Genomic DNA, 25,204 nt, shown 5'->3' on the forward strand with positions numbered 1-25,204 from the left:
CGAGTTCCAGGAAAGGCGCAAAGCTACACAGAGAAACCCTGTCTCAAAAAAACAAAAAACAAAACAAAACAAAACAAAAACAACAACAACAAAAAAATCAAAGATAACACATATCTGGGACTGAGAAATTGACCACAGGTCCTAACAAGCCAAGGGAGACGCTCAGGGATGAATTCCTTCCAAAACGGAAACACAACACTGAGAGGAGCGGCGGGGGGACATGGCCCTTGAGGAAGGAACACTGACAGCTCAGCTGCTGTGGATTTAACAAGTAGCAGCGGTTTGGTATGGAAGCACCCATTACTGCAGCGGACGCCTTGGAACAGCAGCCAGCGCAGGATGAGTTCACAGGTACCTGAGAGTGGAGGAAGATTTATCCAAGGCAACACTGCTAGAAATGCTGAACGTCTCAACAGTAAGAAGGGATCGGATTGGCAGGTGAAGAGGCCTGGCAGCAAACAGAAGCGACAGATTAGCAGCCTGATACAACAGGACTCTTCAAAACACACCTCCAACCTCAACTACTCAATTGTGGGACTTTTGGGGGGCTTTGTTTTGTTTTGTTGGGGTTTTTTTGATCAGAGGGTCTCATTGTGTAACTCAGACTGGCTTCAAATTTGCAGGCTTCTTACCTAAGCCTGGTGAGTGTTGGAACTGTAGGTGTGCAACACCACAGTAGGCAGAATTATGTACTTTTCAACTTATTTATATATTGTGTGTGTTTGTACAGTGCCTGTGTGGAAGCCAGAGGACAACTTAGGAGAAGTGGTTCTTCTCTTCCATGATATGGGTCCCAGGGAATGCACTCAGGTTACCAGGTTGGTGGCTCTAAAGCCAGTGTGTTTCAATAAAATTCCACTTTGTTCCATTCACGGACTCACCTGTAATCAAGTGCACAGCTCCAAAGATGAACATGAAAAGTTGTAAATGAAGTTGGAGGGTTATATCCCAAAACAGGTTCATCAGCAATATTCAAGAAGTTTAAAATCTGTAATCACAAAACATAAATACTTTAGAAGAAACGACATCTTGCTATAATACATTTAACAAGCATATAACAAAGCGACTTAGGCTGTTACAAGAAAATACAGCTGTTCTGAAGGGATTCATTTCAAAAGTGAGTGCACTCACATCAGGGAGGCCATGGAAGGGGAGAGATGCACTGAGCTGCCTATAGTAATCATCTCACTGTGTGTATGTTGACCATAACCTGGTGCTGCGTCCCTTAAAGAACACAATTAAAATGCTAAAGTACTTGCTAAACTGGAACTTGAAATGAAGAGTCACATCCAATAACTGAATACCACAGACACCTTAGAAAACCCCATCTCACATTTATGGTCATATCACCCTAAACACACCCAGTCTCCTCTGATCTTGTAAGGTAAGCAGGGTTGGATTGCTAAGGGCTTAGTACCTGGATGGGAGAAAGTCCTATCTTAGGAAATTCATTTTTTAAAAAGTATATATAATACAATTAACATATTGCTCAGAACAATTCTTGAAAAAAAACTAATTTTATTAAAGACGACTTTTCAAAATCTGGTTTCCATGAGGTATGCTAGGCATGTCTGTAATCCTAGCTACCTGGGAGATTGAGGCAAAAGGATCGAAAGTCCTAAGTTAGCCAAGGGCTACTGACTTAGCAAGACCCTTCTCAAAATACAAAAAGGAAGTGGGGAGGAAGGAGGAGGAGAAGGAAGGAGAAGAGAGAAAAGGGAAAGAAAAGGGAGAAAGGCAGGAGGAAAGCAGTGGTTGTGTGCTCAGTGGCGGAGTCTTGCTTAGCATGCTGAGGCTCTCAGCTGGAGAGGCATCTCTGGTTTCCTAAGTCACCCACTGTGGGAAGATAGAGGAATCTACCTGTTTTTATAGAACTCAATAAGTTCTTTTTCTTTAATTTATATGTTGCTTAGTCTGAAAGCTAGGTTGTCTGCCCCACACCCATTCTTTCATACTCCCAAGCAAATGAAGAGGATATGCTAAATCACTCCCTAGACACACACACACACACACACACACACACACACACACACACACACACACCTCTGTACTCCTAACAGGCAATCAGGCAGACACTCAGGTAGTCATCATGTTTTCTAAATATTTTCATGAGAAGAGTATTTTTAAAACATTCAATACAGAAAAAGACAGAAGCACAAGATCCAGTATTCATAAATAATTGTGAGCCTCTTGCTCAAAGTCAGTTTCTTATTTATAATTCTTACTCACAGGAAAATAACCAACTTGATTCAACCACAGAATCTTGTTAAAACCCATGCCATGGCCAACAAGACAGCTTGGTGGGTAAAAGTCAAGCCTGATGAAGCTGAGTTAGATCCCCAGGAGAAGAGAATCAACTCCTGAACACTATCCTTTGACCCCCACAAAAACACTGTGGTATGTGCATACAAGGGCACCACCCCACCCCACCCCACCCGACCCATAGACGTTTAGTAGCAAACAAATACAAATTTAGAAAGACTTTTCAATGAGCAGCAGAGCACATAGCATGTGTGAAGAAGCCCTGGGTCTGCTCCCAGGTAGGAAAAAAAAATGTAAGTAGGTGGGTGGATGGATGGATGGATGGATGGATGGACAGGGATGGATGGATGGACAGAAGGACAGACAAGAAAATAGGGAGGATTCAATGGGACATTACTTGCTGAAATTCTGATCAAATGGCCTGAGGCAAAGCCACACTAATAATGGTCTGGGGACGTGGAGTCCTTCAAGAGTGGCTGTTTTGCAGCACTCAGTACACCTCTGGCTGCTCCTCCTGGCCGGGCATCCCTTTTCTTGATGTACACAAACAACAGCACTCAGTGAGAAGTTATAGGAACTGCCTTCTGGGTGAGGAGTCTATGTCCTAAGGAAGGCCCAGCTACACACAGTGCGTGCACATCAGTTCACCAAGGGGAACACTCATTCTCAACTGTGAACGCTGTTAGAAGGACCCAACAGAAGCAAGAGCTCTTACCTGCTCGTGCCAGCTGAGTCCGGTGGGCAGCATTCTGTGCTGCAGAGTGGCTCCTTTCAGCCCCACAGCCACAAGGAACTCCTGCACCACAGACACACCAAGAGCCACATTAATCCACAGAATCCCAACTGGGGTGTTGCCACTTCTAACAGTCATCTTAGCTAGCAATCAATCAACAGGAGTATTTAACAGTTGAAGGCACACACCTTCGTATTGGACTCTGATTTATCAGACAGTATCTTCACGGCTACCGAGAGCATATTCAAATTGTCTCCCCCAACACCGTCAGAGGTGGCTCGGCTGAGGCCATCTTCTTCAGAGGAATAAATTGTAGGTTCCAACCAATGTGGGCGCGTTGAACTGGGCAACCGTGTCTCTGTAGGGAGAATGGCTCCATCTACGATGCCTAGACACACATTGAGACAAAACACCAACAAAAACGATCACTTGAAAATATTTTGTAACTGTTCTGACTTTCACAACTCAAAACAACTCTCTGTACAGGTTGAGCACGGCTTTATCCAAAATGTTCAGCATCAAAGTACTCGGGATTTTGCGAAGAATGTTCACATCTAGTAAACATGCCCCATCTCAAGAGGTCAGGTGGTACACTACCACCATTGAGATGTCTCGAATGTAGAGCATTTCTAAACGGATTTCTAGGACACAGCCTATACTCCTTTGAGCCTTGCTGGTGGCACAGGTCCTTGAGCTCACAGAAAAGCACTGGGAAATCCAGGACAGGGTTATCTCTTCAAAAGGACAGATGCATACTTGTTTTCTGCCCAGAAGCCTAGAAATAAATGTTGTTAACCGTCTGGTGACCCCTGTGCTAACTGTATGACCAGAGACAACCAGATCCTTCCCAGGCCTTCATGACAACACATGTTGTTTATCTACAGACCCCATCTTAATAGAAGAGGTGACATGTAACTTGAAAATTTTTAGTAAAATTATTCCTTAATCTTCATTGTGCACATGGGATTGTGTTACACCAGGAAACTTTTTCCCAAACTGTGCTATGCTTAAGTGTGTTTAAAATAAGCTGCCGGTGTCAGACTCTAGAAGCTTGAACCAATACCTGCTGCTGAGCCATGTTGAGCCACATTTCCTTTTGAGCTCTCACAGATGTTCCTCTGCTGGCCATGGTGTCTGCACAAGAGGCAGCATGGTAGCAGCCTACTTCTCTTTGTCAATGTAGGTATAACTGAGAGCAAAAACTCACAAGAAAGTCAAAAACTAAAACTAAGATTCTAAAACATGAGGAAAATCAGATTCCCCATCTTTGTGCCTACTCACAGGGTAACTCAGGCAGCTCTTCAAAATGTGCTAATTTTAGTCAGGTGTGGTAGTACACACCTACAGTCCTAGACTTGGGAAGCTGAGCTGAATCTCAAGGTCAGGACCAGAGTTGGCTACATAGTGAGGAGACCTTGTCTCCAAACAAACACAAAGCTTTAATCTGTATGATTTTGGCAACGGAACCAGAACTCCCAACAGAAAACAATTTCTCACATCAAAGTTGTACTCTCAACAGGCTGTCTCTATCAAATAGGAAGTCAATGGGCAAACAGCAGAGAGGACAAAGCACAGCTGTCCTACCTACCTTTGTGGTACAGACTGAGGCTGCTGGAATGCAGGCAGATGTAGTGCTTGTCATCGAAACCTTCATATTTTGTCACACAGAATAATGAGCCACTGTTGAATTCTAACCAGAATTCACCATGCTTATTTCCCATCGGCTCTCCATTCTCTTGCTAACAACAAGACCAGGGGGAAAAAAAAACAAAAAACAAAAAACAAAAACACAAGTTACCATTTTATTTCCTCCCCAAATTCCAGTACTGGAGATGGAACCTAAAACTCTGCACACAGTAGGTGGGCTCCTAGTCACTGAGCTGCAGGCCCCAGCCACCATTATTAATGCAGAAAGGAAGAACGTTTCTTGGCATGCTCATTCTGAATCTAACTTAGGAAAATCTCCTAAAGCATAAAAAGCAATCTAATTCTTGAACTATCAATACCATGGGACTAAATGCTGAATAATGTGTATAGTACGTAAGTCCACTGTACCAAGTGCCTATGCTTCACCCCCTTTTAAAATAAGAAAGAAAAAGTTAGTCACAGCCCTCCCTGGAAGAATTAGCACATGCTTTCCAAGGGAGGCCACACAGCCTTAGGTCAACAACTGGAGCTAGCTCCCATAGTGTGTTCTCTGGATCTCAGAACACTGCCACCCACCTCCCCCCCACTCCCCCTTCCCCCTCCCTGCACTGACACCATCTCACCCCACTTCACTGCGACAGACTGGGTAACGGTGTGACCGTACCTTTACATCTGTGAACACTGCCATTAATCCATGATTGACATTCAGAAGGACTGATAGGAAACTCTGAGAGCTCTTGTTCTGAGAGTCCAACTTTTTTTTCCTACGGGAACGATAGTTGGGATCAACAGCAGAAAAATACTGCAAAGTCTCTTCTTCAGATCCACTGTCTTCATCTACGCAGGGAAAAGACCTACTATTACAGATTCTGACAGCTAAGCAGGACAGCAGCTTAAAAATGACCACAACAGTACTTTGACTTTTCCAGAGGACAGAATGACAGGGAGATAGGCCTCTCGAGGGAACTCCAAACATGTGCACCATCATTCCAAAGATAACACATTCGAGCAGCAAAGCTCTCATCAGAACAGACACAGAACCGGGGAAATAATCATAGAAATTTCTAAATACAGACCACAAACAGAACACAAAGTCTGAGGCACATTTTAGCTCTGCAATCGGAAGGGCTACTACTCTGTTAACATATGAACGAGGCGCTTTCTTTATACTAGAACAATGGAAAGTACATTACCATAGTGAACTGCAGACTTAAAGGGGCTGAAGCTGTCTTTGCTGAAGGTGTTGATCAGCTGACTGGCTACCGAAAGCCCAACACCGTAGGAAATATTCTCAAGTGTCTCCACTGGGGAAGGAGCTGTTGGCTCCCAGAGAAGCAGGTCATTAAAGATCCTAGAAACACAAGTGCAAAGTGAACAGGAAAGAAACATCTAAGGTGAAGACAGACTCAGAACCCCCTTGACATGATCACATGGTTTTACCTACTGGTTTTAAACGGTGAACTGAAAAATGATCCTGTGAAGGAGTTTTTAAAACAGGAATTGCATGCTTTCAATGGGAAAGCACCTGACATGGTTACAAAGCAGGACCAGAGAAAGGAATGTAGATCAGACCCCTAACTAGACACTCATCTAATGTCTGTTACCCACGGTAATATACCCAAAGTCCTAATCACATCTCTAAGCCTACTTTAAAGGAGGAAGCTAATTAATGATAAAAACCCACAGCCAGGTGTAGTGAAGTATGCATTTAATCCTAAGGGGAAGAAGCAGTCTGTGGATAGTCAGAGCTGTATAATGAGACCCTGCCAAAAACCAAACAAAACAAAACACCCACCTCCCAAATGGCAGGAAGGCTGTTAAGGCGCCATAGAGACCCTCTCACTTTACCCATGAAGAAATCACCACATAAAAACATAAGTGATCTCTCCAAGGCCACACAGCCAAGCAGGAGAAAAGCTGGTATGACATTCAAGATAAGGCCCGGCTCTCAATTCAATCTTTTGTCTAGACTAGTATCTGAGACAGCTTTTTCCCAACAGATAGCTCAACTTCCCTGGTAAGAAGAAATGGGATGAATGCATGACCACAAAAAGTGAGGGAGAGATATGTACCCCCTAAAGAACACCCTAGAAGAACCACAGCTAGGCCTGGGCTGTATGCTGCCTCTTCAGTAAATACTTGCTCCTACTAAGATGTGCTTCTGCCCAGCTTCAGGAACACTGCAGTTTCACACATTCTCTAGGTCTGAGCCACAGCACCTCCTTCACTTCATCTGTTTCCATCACAGCACCTGTAACGCTTGACTCCTCTGGGCCACCTCCCTGAGAGGGACTTATGCCTAATTATCTCAGTCTGTGCACAGATGAGCAGCTGTCACAGAGCACAGGGCTGGAGAGGGAAGGATGAGGTGATGACTCGTGGAAGGACTGCAAAGCCCAGTGTGAATACCAGTCGAGGTGCCAAGAGAAGAGGCAGCACTCCCTCCCTGGAGGAAGCCAGCATGCAGGCAGCTGCAGAGCTCCAGGCTCTGGAGGAGGGAGGCAGAATGAGCATCTTGACTCACAGCGGGAAGTGGTGTTGTGAAAGATACCAGGGACACAGCACTGAAGGATGACTCACCTTAAACACACTGACAGCTACGTCCCCAACATTACAGTTTATTACAGGACAAAGAAGGCAAGGTCTATGAATCCAGACTCCGGCCTGAGCCAATCACTGTGAAGAGTGAAGGCAAAGGCAGCTTCTCCTTAGGAAGGGCTCTCTTTCGCCACACTTCCTGCAGTAGCTTAAACAAAACCAGAGCTTACGGCATAAGCTCTGTGAGTTTCTCATCCATCAGGTTCCTATGCTTTCTTTGTTTATATTTGGGTCTACACAGTCTTTGGTTGGTTGTTTTTATTTTGAAACAGAATCTTATTAGGAAGCCCTGGCTTTGAAATCATGATCCTCCTGCCTTAGCCTTCCTAGAGCTGGGATTACCAGAGTATGCTACCATACTCAGTTTAAAAGAAGTTTGCTGCTCATTAAAAAATAAATCAACAGGGCTGGTGAGATGGCTCAGCAGGTAAACACACTTGCCACCAAACCTAACCTGAGTTCAATCCCTGGGACCCATGTGGTAGAAGGAGAGCCAACCCCCAGAGTTGTCTTCCTGCCTCCACAAGCTATACACACGCACGCACGCACGCACGCACACAAACACAGTGCACTCGAGAGCACATGCACTTGAATAATAAATGTTTAAAAAAGAAACAAAACAAAAACAAAAACCTTACTTAAAGTGCTAACATTCTCTTCCTATGTCCCAATGACCTGGTGTGCTTGTCCCGTCCACTGAACTAATGTGTACCTCAGTACCCTAAGACTTACAACCACAGTCAATGGGGAGACCCAGAAACCCTAAGCCTTAGCACCAAGGGCTACCAGACAGCAAGCAAACCCACTACAGAAGCAACAGTGGATAGTCTGACGACAAGGGGGATGAAAACTTGTTTGCAGTGGACGCTAGAGATGATGAGACTACGCACTTCCTTTTTGCTCTGAGTCCCTCAAGGGCAGGAACTGTAGCAACAGCAGAACACGGCCGAGAGCTCGCCACAGGCCAGCACTGTTCTATAATCTTGTCATTACATCATTTACTCCTCTGACTGGCCCTTCTGGGTGAGCACTGGTATCATCTCCATTTGGCAGATGAAGGAACTGGGGCTGATAGAAGCTATTGAAGTATCCAAAGTCATCAAAGTCTATGACCTAGAATTCCATTTCACTGTATTTGCTGGGTAGGTGTGTTGGAGTATTGAAACACAATAAATTAAAATTTTTGCTTACAAAGTGTATAAGCAAAACTGAAGAAACCTAACTAGTTGCCTTCTGAATTCTGGGAAGAGACACTTTCTGAACAGTGACTCTGAAAACCTAACTCTACACCAGTTCCTGCTGGCCTGGTACTCAACTCTCCTAATGCTCTTCATATGCCACTGCATGGATTGAGAAATAGCACTTCTCAGCACTGTGCAGTCCAATGACACAGCCAATGGGCAGCTGCAGGCTGGAAGAGGGAGAAGATATGTCACGAACAAACACACTTATTAATCAATCTTGGAGTTACAAATTAGTACAAATAATATGTGAATTGTTTTTGTTGTCATTGCTGTTTGGGGGTTTGTGTTTTATTTTGTTTTATTTTTTGATAGGGTTTCTCTGTGTAGTCCTGGCTGTCTTGGAACTTACTTTGTAGACCAAGCTGGCTTCAGAGATCTGACTGCCTCTGCCTCCCTAGTGCTGGGATTAAAGGCTTGTGCCACAACACCTGGCTGTTGGGGAGTTCTTGATGGTGGAGTTACTGTTGTTTCTACAATAGGCACTAGGCACAGGTTGGACACTCAGCTACAGCAGCAACAGCAGCAGCGCAGAACGTAACAACAGCCCTTCAAACTCACCTGTTATACAGCTTCTCATAAAAGCTTTTATTGGGCAGTGTCATGTGAATATTTGGTAGCAGAAGTTCCAGCACATAGTGAGAATTGCTGATGGCTTTATCCTGAAATTCTGTCATCTCTACAGGGTCTCCCGGCATCACCATCTAAAACAGAATGGTTTAGTGTGAGAAAAAGCATAAAAGATGCAATCTATGTTTAAAATAGTAGCAGCATTTTAAAAACTACTATAACATGTACCACGTGAGCAAATAGATAAACATAACCTTTAACTAGGGAGAACATACATCAAGAAAAATAGACGTCAATCTTGGTGCTACAAACTAGTACAAGGAATACACAGATTCTTTTTGTTGTTGTTACTGCTATTTGTCACTGTTGTTTCTTGCTGGTGGTGTTACTGTTGTTTGTTCAACGGGGTCTTGAGATGTCTCCCAATCTGGCTTCAAACTTGCAATCCTCCTGCCTCTACCACTCAAGTGCTAGGATTACATACAGTATTTTTTTGTTTGTTTGTTTGTTTGTTTGTTTGTTTTTCGAGACAGGGTTTCGCTGTGTAGCTTTGCGCCTTTCCTGGAACTCACTTGGTAGCCCAGGCTGGCCTCGAACTCACAGCGATCCGCCTGGCTCTGCCTCCCGAGTGCTGGGATTAAAGGCGTGTGCCACCACCGCCCGGCTAGTATTCTTTCAAAAATAAAGAACTAGCCAAGTGTAGTGGCACAGGCCTGTAATCTCACAACTCAGAGGCAGAGGCAAGAGGATCAAAGTTCAAAACTAACCTGAGACACAAACAGAAAAGGAGGGAAAGGAGCGGGGAGGGAAGGAGGAGAAGAGGGAAGCATGGAAGCATCTCTCTGTGGCTGGGACAATCACCCTGCAGAGTTCTCACACTTCTCTTTTACCTGCTCATTCTCAAACATTACTCTACGAGAGGAAAAGGGAGATGGGGCTGGTCGCCTCAGGTCACAGACATCTTTCAGGGAATGAGCCCCTCCTTCCTCCTCTTCCTGGTAGTGACCATCATTCTCTTCCTCCTCTTCAGCTGCTATTCTCTCCAAAATGGAATGCATGGCTGGTGGATTTATTTTCAGTACCATTCTGATTGACAAGATGATTTGAAAAATCAAGACATAAGTATAAACAGCAACATTTCTACTTTATGCAAATTTACAGAATGAACACTGATTAAATGTTAATACAATCAGACTGACTTATAACGCCCATGCCTGCTATAACCCACTTATGAAAAGGCAGCATATACATAACTCAGCATATAACTCAAGTAAATAAAGAAGAACATTAGCAGTATATTCTTGGCTAACTGAAAGTCTAACTTCTTGAAAATTCCGTTAGACCCCTGCACTTGCTTACCGTGGCCAGTCAAAGTCATCTGATGAGGCTGTGTCTCCATCGACTCCACCAGACACATGGAAAAATTTGACAGATGGCTCTCCCTTCTCCTCCTGAAATGACCCTACACAACCGAGATGGTGTTACTGCAATGTGTTCCTTCTCAAATGCTGAAGACCAGATCATTCAGAACTCTTCAGACAGACCCTCATGCTCTACACCACTCATTCATTTGTTCCTGCTTTAATGTGGCCTGTGCTAGGCGGAATGTGCAGAAAAAGATGCCAGTTTTTATTCAAACTAAAATTCTTGACTAGTATTTCATGTGTAAGACACATAATTATAACACAGCCAATGTCAGTCACTACCTACTGAGTGCTGGTAATGATTTCTTTGTGCGTATTTGAGGGCATCAGGTAACTGTTTTGTCACTCGTCATCTTATTCCTTTGAGGCAGGAGCTGATTTGCTAAGCTGGCAGCCAACAAGTCCCAGGACCACTTTCTACCCCCAAGCACTGTGGTTTTAGGCATATGAGGGTGACCACACTCAGCTTGTTAGATGAGTGTTGGGATCTGAACTTGGGTCTTCATGGTTTTACAAGTTCTCTTAACCACTGAGCCATCTCTCCAGCCTCACTTCTTCACAGAAGAAAAGTTTATGGCTTGGAGCTATATCTCAGAAGTAGAGTAATTGCCCAGAATATAGGGCCCTGAATTCAGTCCCCGGCATGGCAGAAAAAAACAAAGAAAAGCATATCAGCTAACTGACCACTGTAAACATAACTACACAAATACACTCCAGTGTGCACTCTGTACATGCAAAGTTACTCCACCACACTGGCTTCTCACTGCCCTTCATTGTTTCCCTCTAAATCAGAGAGCATCACGTCAACAGAGATAAGGGATGGCAGAGTGTACCTAAATATCATCTCATGAGGTAGTAACTGGCAAGTGCCTATTTAAGTATCTCCAAAAACTTGCCAAACTCAGAGATCAGAACCGACAAGGGACAGTTTCCAAGCCTGGGGTATGAGTCCCCTCACTGGTATCAGAGGACAGAGTTTCCACCCAGCCTGCTCACTGACCCACAGACCAGAACATACCAGGTCTTAGCCAGGTTTTACACAGATGTCGCAGGAGTGAGAACTCAGGCTCTGGAGTCAGAGCGGCCTGACTACCCATGAGCTGGGGGACACATGCTCTTCAACCCACAGGTCAGGAAATCTAGCATATGGTGGGAAGGACAACTAAAGGAAATGACAGGCTGGATGTGATCTGCTACTACAGGACCCAGCAGGAAGCAGCATGCAGGCTACACAGCCTCTACCACAATAAACAGAAAGCAATGCTAAAAAAGGCTTACACTACATTCCTACAGAAAATAAGAACTTCACCAAAGCAAATCATTGTGATGCTTCTTTTTTTTTGGAGACAGGTTTCTCTGTGTAGCCCTGGCTGGCCTGGAACTCACAAAAATCAGCCTGCCTCTGCCTCCCAAATACTGAGACTAAAGGTGTGTGCCACCACTATGGTACATCTCCACACAATTCTGGGGGAAAGCTGCTGCTCTGTTTTCTAAGTGTTCCCAATTCTGCCATCTTGGGTGCTGTCAAGAGCAGTGTTCGACACATAGTCTGCTCTCCACAGGCGTGTTCAGTCTTACCAGTTAGCTCTCTAAAAGTCAGTTCCAGTTTAGTTTGTTCTGGGGTGGATCCTCCCACAAACTCCGTCTTAGACTCCAGATCTGTGAATGCTAAATGGAGGGTCTCCTTCTGAAGAGACTTCTTAAACCAGGGTCCTCTTTCCTGGTCTGACCGAAGATCAGGAATGGGGAAGCGAACAGAAAGATGCAGTGCTGGGGTGGCGACTTGTACAGACACCCGGCGATTGGCAGGACTGTGTGTGTCATCTAGAAACACTTCAGTGAAAGCCTTGTGCTGAAACATAAATCACAGCAGTGCTTAGCATTTCATGTATTCTATCACTACTCCCCCACACGCCACAATGCACCCAGATACAATTCAAACAAACCACTACCATATAATGAAGCTTCAATGTAACTGTTGGGGCAATAGCTGAATCTTCATATAAAAATATGAAGATTTTTTTCCCTACATATCTTACCATAATCTAAAGAGAAAGAAAAGGTATGAACCAGCCTAACAAATCCGATAAGGTTAAAAACCACTACCATAGTCAACACTCAGTTTGAAGAATTTGCCCATTTTCAGCTGCCCTAAAGATCTAGTGTGAACTCAGATGACTGCAGCCATATACACAGGCCAGTGTTACTCATCTTTGTTTCCTGGTCTATGTTCAGAGCCTGGTACACAAAGGTTCCAAGTGTTCACTAAAGGACTCCCAAGTGCCCCCAGGCAGTCAAAAGCATACCATTCAAATAGAAGTCAACTTCTAATTTTCATAAAAAGTCCTGAAACTAACAAAGGCTTCAACATTCATCTTCTGAGTCAGTGTCCAGCCTCTCAGCTCCCTTCTCACAGCAGACTGGGATTTGTAATTACATGTAAAGCAAGCATCTAAGGCCATGGGCTTTTCCCTGGCATCTTCTGCACATGTCAGCATGCTTTGTTCCCATTCATTCTTCTCCCAAGTTGTCGTGTCGTCCCGTCCGTGTCCCCCCCCCCTCCCGCCTCTACCAGGTTCCCTTTCTTCTCTAAAGTTAGGCACCAGGATTTTCACAGATCTATTCTATCTCTTCCATTTGGCTTCCTAACACAAGCTCTACTCTCACACTAAAGAAACCTAGGGATGGGGCTGGAGACATGGCTCAGCAGTTAAGAGTATTAACAACTGGGTGGTGGGTGGTGCATGCCTTTAAACCCAGTGCTTGGGAAGCAAAGGCAGGCGGATCTCAGTGAGTTTGAGGCTAGCCTGGTCTACAGAGTGAGTTCCAGGACAGTCAGGACTGTTACACAGAGAAACCCTGTCTCAAAAAACAAAAATCAAACAAAAACAACAAAGAGCACTGACTGCTCTTCCAGAGGAGCCAGGTTCAAGTCCCAGCACCCACATGGCAGCTCATACCTGTCTGTAATTCTGTTCTAGGGGATCTGACACCTTCACATAGACAGACTTACATGCAGGCAAAATACTAATGCACATAAAATAAAAATAAATTAAGAAAGAAAGAAAGAAAGAAAGAAAGAAAGAAAGAAAGAAAGAAAGAAAGAAAGAAAGAAAGAAAGAAAGAAAGAAAGAAACAGAGAGAAAGAGAGAGAGGAAGAAAAAGAAAGATGACCAACACAGCCAAGGTTAACAGCAAATAGAGACTGGCCCATACACTTAACTACCAACAGGCAGCCATGGAAGACAAAGAATGCTGCTTTAGACTAAACACCAGGACTGAAGGGCAAAACAATCGGGAAATAAAATGTCTTTGCCCTTTTCCTTGTCATTTTAGGTTGAGTCTCATGTTTCCTAAGCGTGTCTCAAATGACAGGCCTCCTGGTTCAAGCCCAGAGCACCGTGATCAGGGGCACTCACTGCTCTACTGAGTCCTTTGCACTACAGCTGCCTCTCAGGCTGGGCCTGGTCCTACAGGCCACACATTCCAACTCCCAATGCACCATTACAAGCCCACTCCACATACCAGATCCAAGCAAAAGCAGCGCAATGTGATGCCCAGCATCACTCTTCATTCTCAAAAGCTCTCCTGTGCTATTTGGGCTTTAGTTTTTACCATTCAAGTTTATGAAATGTATGAAAACAAAACTTCATGAAGCTGTTACAGTATTCTCCGAAATCCAGAAAAAGAAGTCTAGTGCAATGGTGCTATAATCCAATGCTGTTGCTGTTGTGTCTAGTCATTCTTCTGCACATCAGTCTAGTTTTAACAGTAGTCTAAGGGAAGCCAGACAGAGTAGCACATGCCTGCAAGTTTCCCACTGGGAAGGCTGAGGCGGAATGAACACAAGTTCCTGGCCAACCTGTGCTAATAATGAGATGCTATCTCAAAAGGTTAAAAAATAAAAATAAAAAAAAAAGTTTGCATGGAAAGACATTCTACTTCTCCCTTAACCCTTCCTGAGGAGCCTTCTTCATGCAGCTGATACCACACAGCACACTCTGTTAGAAATGAAGCAGGAAATGTCTCCAGGAGAATTAGCAAACCTTACCTGGTTATTATCAAGGCAAAGAAGGTGCACCGTTGAGCTAGGTGGTGCACACTGTAACCCCAGCTCTAGGGAGGTAGTGGCAGAAGGATCAAGAGTTCAAAATCATCTCTGGCTACTTCTCAAGTTTTAGGTCGGAATGCATGAAAAATAAGATTAATTTTTAAGCCAGGTATGGTGGCACATGCCTTTAATTCTAGCACTCAGGGAGCAAAGGCAGGCAGATCTCTAGAGTTTAAGAATAGCCTGGTCTACAAAGTAAGATCAAGGATAGTCAGGGCTATGTAGAGACCCTGTCTCAAAAAATAAAAATAAAAAAATTTTAAAATATAAGTAAAAAATAATTTAAAGTGTCTATTTTTTTACTATTATAAATAATATTGTTCTAATATAGTCTATTTAATCTATTAGGACTTTTCTCAGAAACCCCAATAAACACATGCTTATGTGCAACTTTCTACATACTTACCAAACTAATATGTTTATTATATGACGCATACATGTGCGAGGCCATCATCTCTACTGTAGTGAGTTTCTGTGGTTGAAGCAAGGAATTTAACCTATCCACAATACTGATATCCAGCTCACAACACACTGGATTTAATTTAATTTGTAATTCTGCCTTCTGAGGAACTGAACTCAGTCTTGCTTGATTACCCTTAAAAAAAACACACACACACACAATTATTAACCAAAGTATAAAACTAAGTTAAAAAAAACCTTAACAACTGTGACAAACACCAAACCATCTGCAGTGGTGGCCACGCAGCAGTCTCTCACCTGAGGCCCTCTAGTCTCAGAGTGCTTATAGTGAAGCTGCAGACACACAGGGAGGTGGCCATCGGTCCCGTCTTTGGAATGGAACGTCAGAAGCTTAGAGACAAGGATGGAGACGCGGTAAAGCCAGGATATTAAGCTGAAATCGATCATGTAAATCTCTAGAGGCAGTACTGTAGGGAAGAGCTCTCTGAAGTCAGGAAAGCTGGCCCCAAACTTCATTCCTGTCACTCTCTAGCACGTCAGTCTCACTCAAGCAGCTAACTTCTGTGAGACTCGGCACCTCATGTGAGGCAAGGGTTCAAACAGATCGATGTCTAAGAAACAACTTGGAAAACAAAATTAAACAGCAGGCTCCCAGCCTGCCTCCTCCTCCTCCTCCTCGGATAACTCTCATGGCATTTAAAATATTTACTAGCTTCATAGAAGAACCTTGAATGACATACTTTAAGATTTGTTTCAACAATCACAAAGATAAAAAACAACACACACACTTTGTGATGCTGGCATGTTTTAAAGAAAATTATTGTTGTTCATTCAATTTTTAAAAAAGCAATTTAAATGTAAAAATCATCTCAAAGGGGTATCCAGCATTTACCTCTGTGTAGTGGGGAGGGACAGAATGAAAATCCGTTGGAAACAGACACTCCAAAAACTCCATTTGCCCAATGGACATGTCAGTGCTAAAATGCCGGGAAGCCGACCTTTGTCTCTGCTCATAGGACACTTTGACGGCGGTACCTATAAATCTACCATTAAAAAAAGGAGCATTTCAGAGTCTCCACATGCTTCTCAATTAAACAACATACATAAGCCTAGAGAATAACATGCAAATGTTAGTATAATAACCACATGCTTACTCTAACAAGTTCAAGCTGTGAGTGGTCATTAACATCCCTAAGGACATGAGCTTCACATTTCCTACTCCTTAACATCTTTACCATGGGAAACTTCCCAGGATGCCTGTATTGCCCAACAGTGTCCTTCCTTCTTCCACACTCCAAATTGCAGTGGATAAAATATCTCAGATCCAGCCAGGCATCGTGGCTCACACATGCCTTTAATGCCAGCACTTGGGAGGCAGAGGCAGATGGATCTCTGTAAGTTTAAGGGCAGTCTAGAACATAGTAAGTGCCAGGCCAGCCAGGGTTACACAGCAAAACCTTTTCTTAAAACAAAAAAACTTAAAAAAAAAAATTCAGATCTGTAAAATATATGAAATGGATTCTTAAAACTATCTAGCCGGGCGGTGGTGGCGCATGCCTTTAATCCCAGCACTCGGGAGGCAGAGGCAGGCTGATCTCTGAGTTTGAGGCCAGCCTGGACTACCAAGTGAGTTCCAGGAAAGGCATAAAGCTACATAGAGAAACCCTGTCTCGAAAAACCAAAAAAAAAAAACCTATCTAAAAATGGGGGGGTGGTAGGAGGGAGGACAGGGGAATCTGTAGTCGATATGTAAAGTGAATAGAAAAATCTCTTAATTAAAAAAAAAACTATCTAAAAATATCATTCTAGCAGGGCATGGTGGTGAACACCTGAAATCCTAGTACTCTGGAAAATGACGCAGGAAGATGATGGGTTGAGACTGGTGTTTTGAGAGTTGAACAACAATCATGCAGTACTCTGACCTTCAGCTGGCGGGGTTCACAGGTTTTGTGTCAGAGTCCTACTGGCAGATATCTGGAACTTTGACACAACTGAGGGAAATGTTCATACCGTGTAATCTGAAGTACTATTGCCCTAACCCCTAGAGTATCTTTGGATGGGGTCCAAAAACTACTTCACACGTTAATTTTGACACGCCAGAAAACTTAGCTTACAATAACCTTAAGCTAGGGGTAAGGGTTTAGCTCAGTTGGTAGAGCACTAGCCTTGCATGCAGGAAGCCCTGGGTCCAACCCCCAGCACTGCCTAAAACCAAGCATGGTGGCTCACACCTATCATCTCAGGAGGCAGAGGCCAGAGGACAGGGAAGACAGGGTTATCTAAGGCTGCCTAAAAGTCTGAGGCCAGACTAGACTATATCATGAGATCCTGTCTCCAAAAACAGGCATTCTCTAAAATACAAATTTTATTTGTCTATACATTATACAAAATATCACTCATCTTAGAGATCACATTGATATTAAAGTATGCAGTATTTGCATGTTAACCCTATACTCTACAATTCAGTCAGCTCATCTCTTAGGCCTCATTGCACGAAGGCTCAAAGCTGTAAGATCACAGAAAATGGAGCATTCAAACTCTCAGCCCAGGCTTGCTATTACTCCCCACCTCATGGTCTAGCATCATTCCCGCCCTTAGCACCACCAGCATCTCTGCCACTGCCAGTGTCAAAAAGAACCATTTCCATCAGTTCAATAGTGACAGCCGGGATGATGGCAAAACGTGGTAAGACACACTTGGCGAGAACAGGGAGGGAGCTACAAACTATCTAGATCTATATCTGCATCCTTCTCACACTACACAATGTGAAGGAGAGACCCTACGGATGTATCTCGGTAGGACTGCAGAATATTTCACTCGTTAGCCACCAAAAACCAAAACAGGGAAGTAGACAGATGCCACAGTGTGTATTAGGCTCTTTCTGATGTATCATTAGTAACGAGGAGAGTTCACCTGAGGTGATCGTGTGAACAAGCATCTGCAAAGACTGCTCGGAAAGACTTAAAGTCTTCTGTCGACAGTCTGGTTGGGTCCATCTTCTCTATACAAGAGAAGAACGCAACGGCCATGGGTGTCAATGGATTGAGGTTCGGAGAGGTTTCCGCTGGAGACAAAGGATCGATGTGCAGCACGGAGACTGAGAAGATGCCCACAGCCAGTCTACAGATGAACTCAGGCCTGGATTCATCCACTGAAACAGACCTAGAGGGGAGAGCTGAAATACATGGAGTTCTCTAGTCAGAATTCAAAACACCTTAAATAGACAGCTACCCTGTTCATCTGGTATGCAGGACTCGGAAGTACGAGAGTCCATCCATCTCAGTACGTAGAAATGTGTGGACACATCTTTTGCACCATAAAACTGTGTTAGAAAAAAAAAAATCAAAGCCAGGCGGTGGTGGCGTACACCTTTAATCCTAGCACTCAGGAGGCAGAGCCAGGCAGATCTCTGGGAGTTCAAGACCAGCCTGGTCTACAAAGTGAGATCCAGGAAAGGCGCAAAGCTACAAAAGAGAAAGCCTGTCTCAAAAAAAACAAAACAAAACAAAACAAAAAAAAAAATCAAGATTAACCAAAAGCTGCACACTGAATTCTCCTTTAAGCTTGCCGATTTTCCAGTTAAATTTTGAAGAGTAAGGATCAAGAGTGCAGAACAGTGGTAAAGTAATTGCCTAGCATGGTCAAGGTACTAAGCTCAATCCCCAGTCCTGGGGAAAGAAATGCAGAATCGAAACTGAAACTTTTTTTTTTAAACAAACAATATAAAAACAATGAAAAAAATACTCAAGAAGCTAGGGTATAATGATGGAGCACTGGCTGGGTACCGTCAAGGCCTCAGGTTCTATGCCCAATGGTACACACAAATACACACGTAAACACACACAGGCCCATACACATACACACAAGCACACACACACACATATAAACATGCCTACACATACACACACCAAACACATACATATACACAAACACACACGCATATGTGCACATACACACACCACACACACAAATACACCATACACAAACAGGCACATATAAACACACACACACACACACACACACACACACACAAATACACCATACACAAACAGGCACACATAAACACACACACACACACACACACACACACACACACACACACAGAGACAAATCAGATAGTTGAATGAAAGTTTTAAATTGCAATGATATGAAATGAATGGTATTTTTCCATAATATCTATGTATTCAAATATATAAAGACTATAATGAGAGCCAGGCATGGAGGTACACACCTAGCAACCTAGCACTCAGGAGGTGGAGGTAAAAAGATCAAGTGAAACCACAGCTATCAGCCTGAGCTACATGAGACCCTATCTCAAAAACAAAATTAAACAACAACAAAAAGAATATAATGAATAAGTATAACTATTCTAAAATATTTTCCAATCAACTGTTCAATTATTCTTTTCTTTCTAAACTTTTTGACTGTCCAAGACTAAAAGAGACATTATGAAAGACACACATACAAAATGTGATAGTACAGAGAGCAGGCTTGCCATGTACAAGGCCCTGGGTATAACCCAGGAGCACAGAAAAAAAGTAGAGGAATGACTGATAGATAGATAGATAGATAGATAGATAGATAGATAGATAGATAGATGAGACAGGTAGACAGACAGACAGAGATATACATAGATGATACAGAGAGAGAGAGAGATAGAAAATGGATCAGATGTTTATTCTGACAGGAGGGAGAAGGAAAAAGCAAAACACATTATCTTAGAAATACACACTTTTCCTTTTAATTTTCAAAGCCTCTGGTAGAAACTAACCAGCTTTTTGTAAAGGCGCCGGGTGGACCAAGTCAGATGGGAACGCTGGCCCTCTCACAGGCTGCTCTTTGTGGTCCGCAAACTCTCCCCAAGTTGGCTGCAGCTACAAAAGATTGGTTTGAAATACATGAATAAAGTGTAGGATTTCAGAAGTGCCTTCTGAAAAACAGAAGAAATGGAGTAATACTTTACCACAGTAGCACTTAGCGGCGATCCTGCAGGGGTGTTTGTGTATGTACTAGTCAGAGATAACTCCAGGTCCATGTGTGGAGGGTCCCCAAGGGGTGGAAGAGACGACAGACTGTGAGACATGTCCATGTCGGCCATGGAGAAGAAAACTTCTTCTTCTGGAGAGAATTAGAGTTTGTCATGATACATCCCACCCATGTGCTTCTTCAAGAAGTTTAGACACACTAAGAGAACCTTCCTCCAACCACCTGAGATACAGCTATGAGTAGTGTGTCTGAGCATGGCCATTAGCAGCAGAGTAAACATACAATGGCACAGTCAGCAAAGGTGGAGCCTCCCCGAGTCTTCTGTGGGTTTACATGACATGCAGCAATACAGCAAATTGTTAGTTGTCATATGGCAAGTTAGAAGTAAAAATTCAGATTTTCAAATGGCATCAGCTCACACAGGGCCCTGCGTTTCATCTCCAGCACCAAACTGCAAAAACTAAAATTCTGTAACTCTATTGCAGTCTTTGGCTTCTTATAGATACAGCTATTTCCCAGATGGGAAGAGGGACCAGAGACATTAGAATTCTAGTGACAATTCAGTGCCTTCTCTCTACTGATTGTCTGACCTCACATAAATCAAGCTTGTTATGTCTCAAAGTTCTTAAGTGGGCTTTAATTTTTGTTTGGTTCACACTTCTCCAGATTTTTACTATTTACACTAGTGCTTATACGGTCCAGAATCCCTGTAATGTACAGTGAGCTGGGTAACAATTGCACCAACAAGATGGACAGATGCTTCCTATTTAGGACTGTCTGCTGCACACACTCACATGAACACACAATGAAATAATGACAGTTATTCCCAACCTATTTATGTGTCAGTCTACATTTTCAAAAACTGACTTCCCTTAGGGAAAAATACCATTGCTTAGACCAACTATACATCTGAAAATGGAAGTGCTGGTGTACCACTGCATTGCTAGTGGGCCACCAGAAAAGAACAAATGCCCCTGCGTTTCTGTTCTCCATTGCGAAACGCTTTTTTTTTTTTCATAGAAGGCAAAATCAAGTCTAATTCCACCTATGGGATAACATAGGTCTAGTGTTGACTGAGCTGAGCTGCTTACCACGGCTAGAAGGTGTGCGAGCCGTTTCCGTCTCATAGAAGCTTTTCTCTGAAGATACACCCATAGACAGGGAATCTTTCCTCAGATAGTATCGGTTTAATTCCATCTGAATTCGATACTCGTCTTCCTGCTGCATGGGTCGATTCTTCCTGTCTTTATTAGCTAACCCTATTTTGCTAGAATTTTCTACAAATATATAAAAAGAAAGAACAATTCAATTTGTAGTTAGCTAAATATTTCTTTCTAAAACCCCACTTAAGCAATGGCAAGCTGACCACACTAGCAGAAAGCTGGTTACATCAATTTGAGGTCTAAGCATCAGCTTGAAGCCAGTAGCCAACAATGTAAACTCTCACCTCTAGAAGATGTGAATACCTAAAAACAATGTGTGCAACTCACTATGTACAAAAAATATAGGTTTTGCTATTTGGGTTTTGTTTGTTTGTTTCGTTTTGTTTTTCTTTTTGGTTTTTCAAGATAGAGTTTCGCTGTGTAGCCCTGGCTGTCCTGGAACTCCCTTTGTAGACCAGGCTGGCCTCAAACTCACAGAGATCCGCCTGCCTCTGCCTCCCAAGTGCTGTGATTAAAGTCATGCACCACCACTGTCTGGCTATTGCTTTGGTTTTTTGAGACAATGTTTTTCTGTGTAGCCCTGGCTGTCCTAGAACTTTCTTTGTAGACCAGGCTGGCCTTGAACTCACAGAGATCCTCTTGCCTCTGAGATGTGAGCCACCACTGCCTGACTCAGAACAATTTTTAAAATGAATGTAACCAAATAACCTAAATGCAAATTTATAGCATAATAATACAGTTTCAAAGACCTAATCCAATCAAGTAATTAGAACATCTACTTAAAATACACCTCTAATCACATACCCCAAAAATAACACATTCTCATCTATCTATGTTATATTTTCACCTAAGAGTTTCAAGAATTACAGGAAATAATCATAACAGTCATACTTGCCTGGTCCAGCAATAGCTGCTAACATATCCAAAAGCAGGTGTACTTGCCTTGGCGACAGGAATAGATGAATGGAATCTATCTGTCCATCAACATCCAACTTAAAAACATAAGAACAGTTGAGAATAAGTACTTTACAAGTTCATCACCAGGAATTAGAGAACTGTCAGGGCACTGAGGTAAGTATCACTCTTGGTGTTGGGCAGCTTCACCTAATGCACACAGTCTCAACAAAAGGGCATAAAGACCAGCAACTGTGGCTGCAGGAGGGAAAGTCCGGAGAAATTCCATGTCAGCAAGTCCAATGCCATGCCATCTGTCTCTAAGTCTTCTGGAGACTATAGAACACAACAAGATGGTATTCATCACCCTTCAGAACAACTAAGTCCTCAGAATCAATGATGTCAGTGTCCGTAAGACCAGGCCGGCCACACTGGACTCCACAGCATGCCCCTCAGTGGCCTACTGCATGGACACTACCTTCTCCCGCACAGGAGGCTAGAAGCCACAGCTGAAAGCCAGGCAGAAAGCAGCGCTAATGGGTGCTTCCTTTCTTGTTCTCTATGCATGTTTCCCCTTGTGTCTCACTTGGTGTGGTGAGCACCGAGCCACCACACAGCTCCTATTCTCTTGTTACTGCTACTGTTTACAGACAAGGAAACAGATCCACAAAGCAAAGATCACATAGTTCCACAGCCTTACTCCTTCTACGACATGGCTCTCCTGCTGTGCCTACAGACTGAGTGTTTTATGGGGCTCCTACAGACTGCTGACACCCAGGCCACATCCAGAGTGGGTAAATGTGTTTCTGTTACTGGACACATTTGTTTCTTGGACTGAAACAACATACAGTCTCTGGTTTCCATTAGGATGGAAGATCAGTAGTTTAGTTTATAATTGTCATAGGAATATTTCATTATGGGTACATTCTGAATTTGAAATACAAAGAACAAAGTACTCACTGCTTTCTTTTGAAAATATAAAACACTGAAAATAACAACTAAGCATTTTTCAACACGGTGTAATGTCAACCAAAGCAGTCCCCTGCTTTTGTCTCAATAATTCCCCAAAAAATCCACTAAAACAGAATGTGTGGTATACAACAGACTCCAGGGGCACTATCTCAGAAACTAGAGCAGGAAATCATGCGACATTTGAACTCACAGCTGAAAGGCTCGGGTTTAAGGAATGCTGGAAGAGACTAAAGCCTACCCTGGTGTGCTGCCCCATGCTGCCCTGCTACCTCTCTTCTGAGTTACCATTTCTAAGCTCTATGCTGCCCAGTGTTGATCTCCAGAACTTACTTTTCCCATATAATATTCATTTACATTAAACAAAATATACAAATACTCAAATTAGTATGCAAAAACACTAATGTATAGGCAAGAATAATAGTATCTCCAAATACCCAATACTGTCTGGAACTGGAATATAATACCACCACACAAAACTACCACTTACTCTTCTGTCTCTTAATAGGCAGAACTCTAAAAGCAACATAGAGAATAGTTACACAAATCTAGTCAGTGCGCAAAACTTTATATCTGCATTGAAATCAAAGCTTACGAATGTAGAAGACTACATCCAGCCAAAACAGACCACAAAAGCTTTTTTCAGGGCACTTGCTTCTTTAAGAAATGGCATATGCGCTCCCCAAAGACACGTATGTGCTGGTCTCCCAAGGTTGTTGCCACAGCAGGGCAGTCCCTGCAGCATTTAGAGCTAGCTACACTATCTGCTCCATTAACGATCTCCTCAGAAGGCAGCAAGGGAAGCCCTGGTGGAGGACTTCTTAACCTGAGAGCAGTTCACAAAACAGGAAGGAAAATCTGAGCTGGAACACTGAGAGTGCAGCAAAGAATAGATACTTAGTCACAAGACAGCTCACAGCAATCAAGCACTAAGCCACTGGAAGATTAAATACCTGTCTTTAGCAGAGAAAACAAAACAATACTGACCTTGGCTCCCGGAAGCACTTCATTCTGTTTCAGAGTGAGACTCAACTCCAGCTTGCCCACTAGCCCTCCAATCTGCACTGGATCCGAGGGTGCTATCTCTGGTAAAGTTCTAGTTAGCTGTGGGTGTGGCTCATAAACAATTTTGGGGTTCCAGCTAGGTGACAGCTTTGGCTCAGTTTCCTACAATAATGTAATAAAAATAAAGTAACTATTTAAAATATTTCAGCATAAATGAGTCAGAGTGTATATAAATGTCGTCTTAGATTTGACATGCAAAACAGCATCATTACACTAGACATACCATTATCTTGTTGCTAAAATGAAGCAGTACTATGTTAGTATAGCACCTTGGAAATAAAAACAAGCCATCAAAAAGAGTTTATGAAAAGAGCACAGAGCCAGCAAGATGACCCAGTGGGTAAAGGCACTTGCCCCAAACCTGGAGACCTGAGTCCGATCCCACAATGCACATAAAGATGGAAGAACTGATTCCACAAAGTTGTCCTCTGATCTCCACACACATGCCCCCAAATGCAGTACACGCAAGAGTGTGCGTGCGTGCGTGCGCATGTGCGCGTGCGTACGTGCGTGCGTGTGTGTGTCTGTGCTGGTGCACACTGCACATACACATTATCTGTTCAAATAATACACAATGTGTAAACCAAACCAATATGGAAGTGATGCCTATAATTCTAGCATTCGGGAGGTTGAGACAAGAGATCACCAGTTTGAAGTCACCCTGAGCCACAGTGACAAAGTGAGAGACTCTGTCTCAAAAAATATATAATAATAATAATAATAATAATAATAATAAAAGAAAAAAAGACCCGATTTGTGATATAAAAGGCAAATTATAGATTTACCAACTTATAAAAGGATTCCATGCTTGACAAAGAATTAAGAATTCCTTTTTGTTTAATTTGGTTTTTTTAATATTTTATTTTTTTATTTTATTTTATTTTTTAAAAGATTTATTTATTTATTATGTATACAGTGTTCTGCCTGCATGTGTCCTTGCAGGCCAGAAGAGGGAGCCAGATCTCATTACGGATGGTTGTGAGCCACCATGTGGGTGCTGGGAATTGAACTCAGGACCTCTGGAAGAACAGCCAGTGTTCTTAACCTCTGAGCCATCTCTCCAGCCCCTTATTATTTTTTTAATGTATGAGTATTTTACGGGCATCCATGTCTGTGCATGA

At 43.0% G+C, this 25,204-nt stretch overlaps 1 protein-coding gene across 2 annotated transcripts in view; it reads right to left on the minus strand.

Annotated features, from left to right (window-relative positions):
- The window catches only part of Atg2b (autophagy related 2B), a 66,813-nt gene that overhangs the window by 24,990 nt on the left and 16,619 nt on the right, over nt 1-25,204 (minus strand). For both annotated transcript variants that reach the window (XM_059279712.1, XM_059279711.1), the window contains exons 6-25: nt 24,006-24,185; nt 22,051-22,147; nt 21,084-21,269; nt 19,970-20,124; nt 19,778-19,880; nt 17,920-18,181; nt 15,899-16,049; nt 15,304-15,396; nt 14,993-15,181; nt 12,054-12,327; nt 10,411-10,513; nt 9,942-10,137; nt 9,043-9,185; nt 5,836-5,993; nt 5,307-5,479; nt 4,584-4,734; nt 3,184-3,383; nt 2,978-3,058; nt 882-988; nt 356-448 (exon numbers count right to left, since the gene is read on the minus strand). In XM_059279712.1, coding sequence (XP_059135695.1) covers nt 356-448; nt 882-988; nt 2,978-3,058; nt 3,184-3,383; nt 4,584-4,734; nt 5,307-5,479; nt 5,836-5,993; nt 9,043-9,185; nt 9,942-10,137; nt 10,411-10,513; nt 12,054-12,327; nt 14,993-15,181; nt 15,304-15,396; nt 15,899-16,049; nt 17,920-18,181; nt 19,778-19,880; nt 19,970-20,124; nt 21,084-21,269; nt 22,051-22,147; nt 24,006-24,185 — 3,095 coding nt within the window. The remainder of the gene's footprint in view (nt 1-355; nt 449-881; nt 989-2,977; nt 3,059-3,183; nt 3,384-4,583; nt 4,735-5,306; nt 5,480-5,835; nt 5,994-9,042; nt 9,186-9,941; nt 10,138-10,410; nt 10,514-12,053; nt 12,328-14,992; nt 15,182-15,303; nt 15,397-15,898; nt 16,050-17,919; nt 18,182-19,777; nt 19,881-19,969; nt 20,125-21,083; nt 21,270-22,050; nt 22,148-24,005; nt 24,186-25,204) is intronic.

The sequence above is a fragment of the Peromyscus eremicus genome, chromosome 14 (genome assembly GCF_949786415.1).
Source record: "Peromyscus eremicus chromosome 14, PerEre_H2_v1, whole genome shotgun sequence".
Classification (NCBI taxonomy): Eukaryota; Metazoa; Chordata; class Mammalia; order Rodentia; family Cricetidae; genus Peromyscus; species Peromyscus eremicus.